Source organism: Rhopilema esculentum, chromosome 2 (genome assembly GCF_057945365.1).
Source record: "Rhopilema esculentum isolate cy_ngs chromosome 2, ASM5794536v1, whole genome shotgun sequence".
NCBI classification, from domain to species: Eukaryota; Metazoa; Cnidaria; class Scyphozoa; order Rhizostomeae; family Rhizostomatidae; genus Rhopilema; species Rhopilema esculentum.
The window spans coordinates 3352649-3363250 of record NC_142816.1 but is presented as its reverse complement, the minus strand read 5'-3'; the positions used below and the strand labels follow the sequence as shown (position 1 = coordinate 3363250).

At 35.6% G+C, this 10602-nt stretch overlaps 1 protein-coding gene across 1 annotated transcript in view; it reads right to left on the bottom strand.

Moving 5' to 3' along the window:
* LOC135695619 (CD151 antigen) overlaps positions 1 to 6597 on the bottom strand; it is a 133170-nt gene extending 126573 nt beyond the window's left edge. The window contains exons 1-6 of the mRNA XM_089109917.1: positions 6366 to 6597; positions 3954 to 4145; positions 3125 to 3199; positions 2035 to 2139; positions 1140 to 1295; positions 340 to 423 (exon numbers count right to left, since the gene is read on the bottom strand). Of these exons, the coding sequence (XP_088966043.1) occupies positions 340 to 423; positions 1140 to 1295; positions 2035 to 2139; positions 3125 to 3199; positions 3954 to 4145; positions 6366 to 6425 (672 nt within the window). The 5' untranslated portion in view covers positions 6426 to 6597. The remainder of the gene's footprint in view (positions 1 to 339; positions 424 to 1139; positions 1296 to 2034; positions 2140 to 3124; positions 3200 to 3953; positions 4146 to 6365) is intronic.
* Positions 6598 to 10602: the final 4005 nt, after the last annotated feature.

The window sequence follows — 10602 nt, the reverse complement described above, 5'->3', positions numbered from 1 at the left end:
CACCCGATCTTAAATAGAAGTGAGTTGCCTTTAAGATAAACTGCTAGAGAATTATTTCATATTTAAAATTAAATCAAAAGTGAATTCCCCGATAAATTCTTCTTTCTTGTTATTGATAAATTTTAAAATTTCTACAATCATAGCCACGTCAGATCTCAAAATTTGAGTTTTTCAAAATAGCTTCCTTATCAAAATTTTCAGTAAAGATTTAACCTGAATAGATCTCTTTTTTAAATTTCAGATTAAAATTTTCAAATACCGGACTCGTTACCTGTGATTTAGAAAGCCAAAATGGCTAATCACATATCTCAATCATCTTAAACAATTATACTAATATACCTCTATTACGACCACACCACAGGCTAGACCTCCAACCATTGTCAAATTCTTCTCAGCCCAGTCAGTCAGTTCCGTTACACAATTCTACAAAAATAAGCAGAATTTCGTCTGTTTAGAAAAAGAGATGCATCAAAATGATACTTTTAGATTTCATGAATCAAGCGTTTTGCAAAGTTGTTTCGGAATAATGCAAGCCTTCTGGTATTTATTTTAACACGATCTTTACTCTTATTGCGTTGATTACTATATGCACTAGTCTCTCTTTTTCAGTATTATAGCTTACTTAGAAAATCTATCCAATCACGTAAAAAGGTCTTGCAAGTAATAAAGGTACGAAAGTTCGTTCGGGTGGAGGCAGAATCTTAACACCTGTGAAAGCAGAATCATTGACTGTTCTATGGATTTGTTCGTTGCTTGGAGATTACACGATACATGTACAAGAACTATCCCTTTACTCGTTTTCAAAATGACGATCTTCAACTAACTCTGCCTTTCCTTCGGAACTGCTACAGAGACTCAGTATATGCGTTCAATTTCTAATAACCAACTCTCAACTATTACTAGCCCTCAACAATCCAGAACTCTGCGGGGACCGTGGGGAATTTTAACGAATTGGGGGGGGGGGTGGCGCTAAACATTTTTGAGTTTACTGAAAGCTGAGAGCATCCTGATTCGGCGTATGGTTTTACGGAGTTAGGTCTTGGGAATCATCTGAGGGGGAGGGGGGTTGTCTTCTCAACCCCTACCGGTTTCGCATTCTTGCTTACCGCAATGAGATTATAAACTTCGAATAAGCATACCTTGGAATGGATGTGTGTTGCAGGCATCGATGCATTTTGGCATGAAGCAAAATTTGTATCAGCACAGCAACTTTTTGGCACCCTCAAGGTAGGGTTGGCTTTCACCCATTTAGATCCCAACCAATCGGTGTAGTTATTCGCACCACAGCATTTGAACTAAAGTAAAAAGCAAATTTTGTTATCTATTATGTTTGAAAACCCTTGAAATGTTCCGTTTACTTGAGTTATTTATTATGAGGTAAAAGATTACATAAAGGCAATCGAAGAATACTTTGAGTGGCTTAAGCCAATCAATTGCCAAGAACATCTGTCAATCAACAACTGGCCAATCAATTACCAAGAACATCTGTCAATCAACGACTGGCCAATCAATTGCCAAGAACATCTGTCAATCAACAACTGGCCAATCAATTGCCAAGAACATCTGTCAATCAACGACTGGCCAATCAATTGCCAAGAACATCTGTCAATCAACAACTGGCCAATCAATTGCCAAGAACATCTGTCAATCAACAATCGGCCAATCAATAAGCGTGATATCACTAACACGCTTAATGATTGGCTAATGGCTGATTGACAGAAGGCTTAAATCGTGACAAACTGTTTCTAGTTACAACCACTAGAATTGAATTATCTGTAAGTCTATATGATAATTGTCATTTCTTAGGCCCAGGGGACCAGCTGTGTTCTATTTATGCATAAAATAGATTTGTTATTTCAGTGAAAGGCATATTTTGGTTAGCAAATTTTGACAATTTTTTGCGCACTTTGCGAATTCCTTGAATTCGAAAAAATGGCGTCATGGATTAACAAAATGTTGGCAACTGACTAGAAGAATCATTGGCATCCTTATTTAACTGAAACAATGAAACAATTAGTGTTTATTACTGCATACATTAGTCTGAATGTTGTTGACAGCTGTTGTAATGCCACTCTGACCCGATTCTCCATACGTATCCCTGATTGCTTCAACAATAGCATCTGTGGCGTATTTTTTGGCCTGAAAAGGAACACAAAGAATAAACAGATGACGTAATCATTTATCACAGGGGGACCAGGAAAAAATAGAGGGATCATAGAGAATAAAGGTTCGGATATGATTTTGCACTAGACCACACTAAGAAGTATGGGGGTCATAGAACCCCTGACAAACTCCTCTCTCTCGAGGTAGTCAATGGTATCCTCAAATTTTCCAATCCTTTTCAACACCTTAACTTGCTTTGATGCAGCAAACATTGTTTAAGAGTTCCCGAAATCAGTTATGCTATCATCCTTTACTTCTATTATTCAAATATTACATAGCATGAGCAGACGAGGTACATTCTAAGGAGAGGGAAATACTTCCAGGTGTATATTGACGGGGTAAAGCTCAATACTTCTGTTTGGGTATGCACCTTATCAAATGAATCCAAATCTGTGATCAGACGAGTCTATAAAGCTACGCATAACCGTTTGCCACTTCGTAGCTAAGCAAGATGTCTCAGCCAATCAGCACAACGTGTTTTATGAAACTTCAGATGCGTTGCAGTAGAATTGGGGACTGATTCATAATAATTCTGCTTCAAAATCTCAAAGCAAATTGCTCACTATTTACTCACTGTTGTTCACTCACTAATAACTGTATTAAAGCAGGGGGACATGCATTTACTGAAATAAGTCAAAAGATGTAGCCTACCATCCAACAAACAACGTCCCTGGGGCGGGAGGAGCAAATGTCCGCATCCTCCTAGTTAGTATCTTACAAAAGTGGTATCTCAATCAACATCAGTTTATGGTATAATGAGATGTTTCGCATCTCGTACCACTGACAGATTTACAACTCAATTTAACAATTCGATTTCATTTTCCCCGAGTTTTTCGAACAGATAGTTATCTTCACGACCCAAGAAAAAAAAGTAAATAATGAAACAAAAGTCATTGCTCTAACCAACAAAGGTTATGGTTGTTAATAGTGGTGAAATAGTTAACAGTTATAAGGGACTCACTTCTGATTTGTAGACAAACGCCAACACAATGAGTGCTGTTTCACACAACAACACGATCACGATGCATACAATAAACTGCAAAGATATTGCCAAAATTACATCAAGAAAAATAAAAAGATAGATAAAGAAATTTTTACATTAAGTTGACATCAAGAAAGATAAAATTATTACATATTCTCTTTTATAAGAATTTGTCGATTGAAACGCTCCATTAAGATTCTTGAAGGTATCCTTGGCAGGAATCATGGAGCGATAATTACAAAATGAGTGGGGTGGGGGTACGGAGGGGTGGTGTATATTAAAGATGAGTGGAGATAAGAGATGTCCTAGGGCTACTAGGCGTGCGGTATTGGCCTTACCTAAAGATAATAAAAATCCTTGCTTGGTGTAAGCTGTTTGCACTGGTCTCACAGTTGATGAAAGAAAGCAAGAAAATTATTTTTCCTGATCGGGTATCGCGTTAAATTTATTTTGCCATGGACCTGGTTTGCCGTTGTTAGTGATTCAGAATATGTATTCTTAAGGCCGATTTCCATTTGACATCATTTGTGCGCGCGGGCGTAGCGCCCAAATCTGAGCATGTCAAGTGGTCTCGATTTTGCGTCCGCTGTGAGCGCCAGAAAGTTGATAGGGTTTCACAGCGGACGCAAATGAAAATCGGCCTTTAGATAGGTTGGGGCTAGATAAAAATAGGAGTGTGGCTCACCAGAACTTTGGGGCCTGGTTTATTTATTGCCAATTAATAGGGGTGTGAAGCTCTGCAAGACCACGTCCTCTTTCTTAATGCCTCTTTGTTAGGTCTGGTTTTTAACTCTATTTGGATACATACCATGATTAACATGCATTTGCTCTGTCTAATTGCTCCAACGCAGCCTAAGAATGAAATGATGAACACGATAACACCTGCAGCAATCATGATATTCGCAGGTGCGAATGGTCCTCCCTTTCCAAATACACTGTTATAATCATTGTCTTCTACTCTCACGTAGGCAGCTAGTGCAATTAATGCCAATCCCGCAAGCTGAGGAAATAATCGTTTATATATATAAGAAATTTTCATAATATTTCTAAAGAATGCAATGTTTATAATTGTAATCTCCAAAATGAATATCAAAACAGCCATTATTTTTTGCCGTAAATTAACTGCCTCATGAAATCAACGAAATTGCTTTATTTCAGCCCACTGTGTACATATACTGTTTTTGCAAATAAATTTACTGATTGAATAAGAAATAATATATGGTCAAAATTAAAAAATTCTAAAAATAGATTTTTGTGACGTCATCATTTTTCTTGTCATATTAAGAAAAGCCATTTTCAGGTAAAACATCTTAACAAATGAAAAATTCGGCTTCATCCAACAGCAAGTGATGCTTCGGTATACTTCGGTATTAGACCTTTGTTTTAAAATACCATTTTTAGGAAGATTGTTGGTAAATATTAGGCAATACAAAGACGATAAAAATAGAACAGAACTCTGAAACTTGCTTGCACATATTGTGGTATTAGTTTTGAAACAAAATCAGTTTGGTTTGAGCTGGTTTGAGCTTGTCTGAAATCAGATCATTCCATCCAAAGTTCATTATATCAATGTTGAAAACAATACATAAGATCCTGGCAATGTCACCACAATCAATGTTAAAGGTCGCTCCGTGTAAACTACTTTTCCAAGTAAATCAAATAAGACTAAAACCTTTCCAAATAAAATATGTCGTACTATTTTGGCTTTATTAAACATATCTAGGAAGACTCCACTCCTTAACTGATTTCATATTTAGAACTTTATTTTGACTAAATAAAAAAACTTGAAAGAATCCTGTTGCCTGTTGCCTTTTCTTTTCATCTCAAATTTAAAATTGGTCCTGAAATTATATAGGCTGACAGCATGATGCAGTTGGGGGGAGGGGGGGACAAAGATGATTTTTACTTCATTTTCTGCGAAAGGCAGCTAAAAATGTGCCAGAAAGAGTTTATTTTTGCTAAAGGGTGGGGAACTTGCCCTCGCTTTTTTGAGAACACGGAAAAGTATTCTAGCATAACCGAAGTAGCAAAAGAAATAGGACAATAGAAGTAACAAAATGCAGAGGTGATTACGAAGCCACCTGGGGCAGTGGGTCTTGATCTTTTATATTTTAGCAAAGTAAACGTTTTTAAGATACAAAAAAGCTTGAATTTAAGTTAAAACCGCAGATAAGAGAGACCAAAAATGCTTTCATAAACAAATAGGCCTAATTTGCCAGCTTATCTTGAATAACGAATTCACGTGCATATCAGCTTATTCAAGATGGTAAAAATTTAAAATTTGACGACAATTAGAGACCACAACTTTATCTTATTGGGAAGCAGCAATGGAAAATCGCTATCTAAAACCGACTGTCGGAAAACCCAAGGTTTGTCAAACCGCTTTACAATAAATGTAATGCTGGGGTGCTTTTTATAATAAAAGAATTTGTAAAATTTCATTGACACTACCGTCGAGAAGAAAGAAATTTAGAGCTCAATTGAGAAAGTGTTATGAGAAAATTTAGCACTATTCAATCTTATTCATTGAAACGATTGTCTTAAAATTGAAAACTTCCAAATGCTTTTATGTTTTATATAAAATGCATGGCGACATTTAGTGACTTTTGTTGTTTTTTACAGATAGCCTTCTTATTTACAATACAATTCTTTTCTTGGTTTACACTCCCATCGCCATCGCAACTTCAAATAACATATTATAGTGCCTAAAGACGGTTCATTTTGAACGTGACTTTGAATTTGCAAAACTTCGTCCAAAGATTCATGCATGTCTCCGAAAGACTCAGCTATAAATCGCTGACAAGCTTTCAATTTTGTATTTAGGGACCTGTGCTTCAAATCTTTGACGGTTTTTAAAGCTATCTAATTGATAATTTCCAGGTAAAAACACTTTTCTTTGTGAAATGGTTCATTGAACATATATTTGGTTATCTATTGTACTCACGGAGGATTAAGTTTGAAACACAGAAGCGGACAACGGAATAATAATGTTAGGTGTTCAATATTGATTTTTGAAAGACGACAAGCCCGCTATAAACTTGAGCTAACAAATAGGTGACACAAGAAGCAGGTGACAACTCCTCTTTAAGTTCCAAGAACACATCACATTACGGAATGGAAAATCGTAGATTCAGTTACGCACATAAAATGTAAAATACAAACTTTAGTGTGTTTGAATACAATTAACTAAGAACACCTAAAAATGAGAGTTTTTACTTACCGCAAATAAAACATTTGCGACAAACATTAGAGTTTTCACCATTTTCGTTCCACAACCCATCTTGAAATTTTACTACGGTCTTCAACACTGCAACAATTAAGTCCAAATGGCTACAAATTTATGTTCTGTAGGGAATTACTGCGTCAAGATATATAAACTTGCTTAGGTTCGCAACCGTCAACAAATTGACCCACTCTTTTCTTTCAATATTGATGAATGAGAGAGTCAACCAAGAACTTGGCAAATCCGGGGGGTCATCTATCGACAAACTGAATTAGCTTGAATCAGCTGAATTTGAAGAGCTCGTATTAGCTCAATCGTTAAAAATTTCAATTATGTGAAATACTTATTGAAATATTATATAATATTTTGAAAAAAACAACGGTGAGGGTTGAAACTTGAACAGGACAAAGGTTTTTACTGACAATTATCGTCATGATTCATCTTGGTTGAAGTGACGTTTCTGTATGAAACATATATGAAACAAACTAATCATGTTTTTCAATGTTAAGAAAGTAAGTGGTAACAGTTTATCAACAATATAATTACTTTTTACAATGATGATTTCCTAAGTTTCCGCAAAATATACTAAATTTTCGAAGAGAATCTCCGAGTTTTGTGACAAAAAAGAAAATTGCTTTTATATATTGTTGTTTTGTTTTTGTTGGCTCGTTTTCTTTACTCTGTGAAACCTATAAAAGCATGATGGTTATATATAAAGTATAAATTCAGCATTTTCTTAGTTTCATATAAAAAATGTCATCATTAACTATGGTGTCATGCAAGAACCATCGAGGGAGTCTTCCAGCAGAAGTTAAAGGCTCTTTACTTTATTTGCAATGACAAAAATTTTATTTCCTAAGGAAACATTTTTTCATGAAGACGATTCTTAAATTCAAGCTTTTTTTATTAAAAATCTTTATTGTTAATCGTCTCAATTTGAGCTAGCTTTAAATGAAGATTTAGCTTGCTGGTTTTTCAGGCTGGGATTTCTTCTATCCTTGCATTTTGTTTACCTGTATTTACATATTTATTTATTCATTAATTATTGATTTATTTATTCATTTATTTGAGCTAAATTTCTTAATGATGCTCAGCGAGGGACAAATCACTCCAAGAAAATCTCGTACACCTTTCGTAAAAATCCTATTGTTTTATCTGAAAATCCCTGGAAATCCTTTTGTTTTAGGGAAAATCTCGTACGCTATTTGCAAGAGTGAATTGGCCCTCGATCCTCAGTATTTGCGTTAAAGAAATATTGTAAGTAAGACCGGTTTCCTATCGGGTTTCTTATAAAAAACTAAGTGTGTTCTCAGAAGCCTCTGAACAAACAATGCATTGCGCTGAGAACAAGCTGCGCTTTTTTGTCCACAAGCAAATATTGTGTTTAGTACCTGGGCGTCTTAAGAATTGTCAAATTACCGACTTGAGTATTTTACGAGTTTAATGCATATTTTAGTAAACAAATGATGTCGATACATGCTGTAGGTTTAACTGCTTTCTACATGCATTTGACTGCGAAAAATTTGCTTCAACTAATTAAATCATGAAAGGAAGTCTTCCGTAGTATAAAGCACATGATAAAGCAAGACATACTTGTTCAGATTTGGCTTACCCCCGTTCTCGATTACACTTACTTCTATCGGTTGCCAAGGCATCGGTTTGTATAAAGTTATGCGATGAATTATAAATACGCAATTTAGCACAAACAGCGACGCTAATGAATCACCACAAGGAAACCCATTAATTCTTTGAATTGTAAAATTACAAAGAAGATTTCATCATCTCCTTGGAACCGGCTAGGCATTTTCCCAATTGCGCACGCAAGAATGACGTTCACCCAACGAGGTAAAAATAATTGTGTTCACCTCTCAGGTGGGTGTTGCAGGCCAACGGTTTTATGATAATTTCCCAGGGCAATAAATAAACAGAACAGGAGCTACATGCACCCTAGCTACCGGCTAATTTCTTCCTTCTCCAAGATAAAATCAATTTGTCATTCCCGTGTGCTTATTAGTTTACAATAAGATGTCATTAAATTGTTTTTATTACTTTTTTATGGAAGGTCTTCTCCACAAAAGGGCCAAAGTAAAGTTGCTAAGCACGTTTACATGACATCCCAACAATGACGTAATGCTTTTTTAAAGCTTGTGATTCGTACAACGATCTTTAAAGTGAACCATAGGTTGGCAAATAAATTAACTTGTCTAGACTTTGCTATTAGACATAGCAGTTGTTTTGGCCATCATAAGTTTTAGAACCGTTTGGTAGGTGAAAAGCTTGTTCACTTTTGGCTAGGCCTCTTTGTCTCAACAAATTTTTAGGTTTGTTAGTGCTTGTTTTAACATATGGTCCAAATTCAAAAACATAAAAAAACATTTAATGACGTCAACACTAAGTCACTCTATGGCTTCTCCAACCCCAAAATTTCACAAAACGAGAGGCATGTCACTCTTCCGAAACAGCGCAGGAAAACTTACTAAACAATACGATTTTTGGGGATTCTTCTCAAAAATAGAAGGGTTTTTGCTAAAACCGTGTATTGATGAATGCATTCCTTGACAATTTTGGAACAACTGACAAGGGAATTTTGAACAACTGACAAATTTGGTGTCAGATTCAGGCTGGCTTATTTTTAATATGGTCTCTTTCTGAATTCAACAAGATTTTGCTACGTCATCAACAATTTTCCGGGGAGGAGTGCCAAAGCTGATTTGCAAAAGAAACATGATAGAAACACGACAGGCTTTGTTAACTCCAAAGACTTTGCACCAATAAAGTTTTAAAGTGTGACGTCATCAAAAAAACTATTTTTAGGATTTTTGAATTTTAACGACATAACATAAAAGATCACTATGAAATACTTCCAAATGTGCAAAACGAGTCAAATATGTCTAAAATCGATTGAGATATTGCCAATGAAAGATTTCAAGTTTGCTAACGAATCACTGTAATTTTGGCTCTGTCCATAAAGTTATGAACTAAGACCAAAATACAGAGGTTTGATGGGGAAAGAGCCAATACACACGCGGCCATATCTCAGCCAATTCACGACACATTTGGCTGATTTTGCCTAATTAGAGGTATTTTATGATGCTTCTTCAGGCTATGGGAATCAAATTCAAAAATTCTAAAAACAGATTTCTGTGACGCCATCACTTTAGAACTCTATATTTCTTATTTGCACAAAACTTTATACAAAAATTTAACTTTGTCATCTCGATTTTTACTTATGCAGTTAGGGGAATTTTCCCCAATTTTGTTACAAATTTATAAACTTCACCCCACTTGCATCGACGCTAACAGACTTACTTTGGGGTTGTAGATTATTCCCGTTATTGTGTTTTTTGATATTAATTTATTATGAATTCATGAGCATATTATTTCTTACCAAAAACAGAAAGAGAATGCTTACAATAAATGTAAAAACAAAAAAGAACGCTTAGAAAAACTTTTTATAAATGTCAGCCATGAATTGAAATGAAACCCAACCATTAAATTATAGTTGATAACATGAGCCAAAAGCAAGTTTTGCGACCTGCCATTGGTAACATTATTAGGGGAATATGAACGAATTTCAACAAATAACTGGGCAACTAGGGTCCATTTGTTCAGATATTTAGGCACGTTAGACAAAACCAAAATCAGCTTTACCTGGCTGAGGAAGCATGGAATAATGAGTGGTTAGCATTTCCTAAAGTTCCTCTTTCATTTTCACCGATAACAGAAATAAAAAAGAAGTCAGGTGATTAAGATTAAGGTGAACTGAGATTAAGGTGATGTGTCTTTATTAATATTGTTACGTTATTAAAGTGATTGATGGACAATCTCGAGACGAATAATTAGTTCCTTTAACAGGAAGGATGAACTGAGGTGTTCTCCAAGAATGAGACCAATGGAGTCATTGAAATACTCGATGTAGAGAGTCACAAGATCCCGATTACGCATTTTTGTTTCATTTCAAGGATAGTGGATGTTTCTAGGACATAAATGGATGATTGAAGGACGTATGCGTGACTGGCCTTCAAAGAACTAGTTTGGCATTGATACAAAGGCCTCCTTAGCAAACATTGATTAATAAGGCTTGTAGGCCGAAATTAATTAATTGATTGACAAGAACGTAAAGCAGCACTAATCCTTACTTGCATTTTGCATCCCGCAGTTGAGTGCAAACTCAGTCACAGCTCATCATAGACTTGCAACAAGTTTACATGCTTGGGTCGCCGAAGTGAAACCT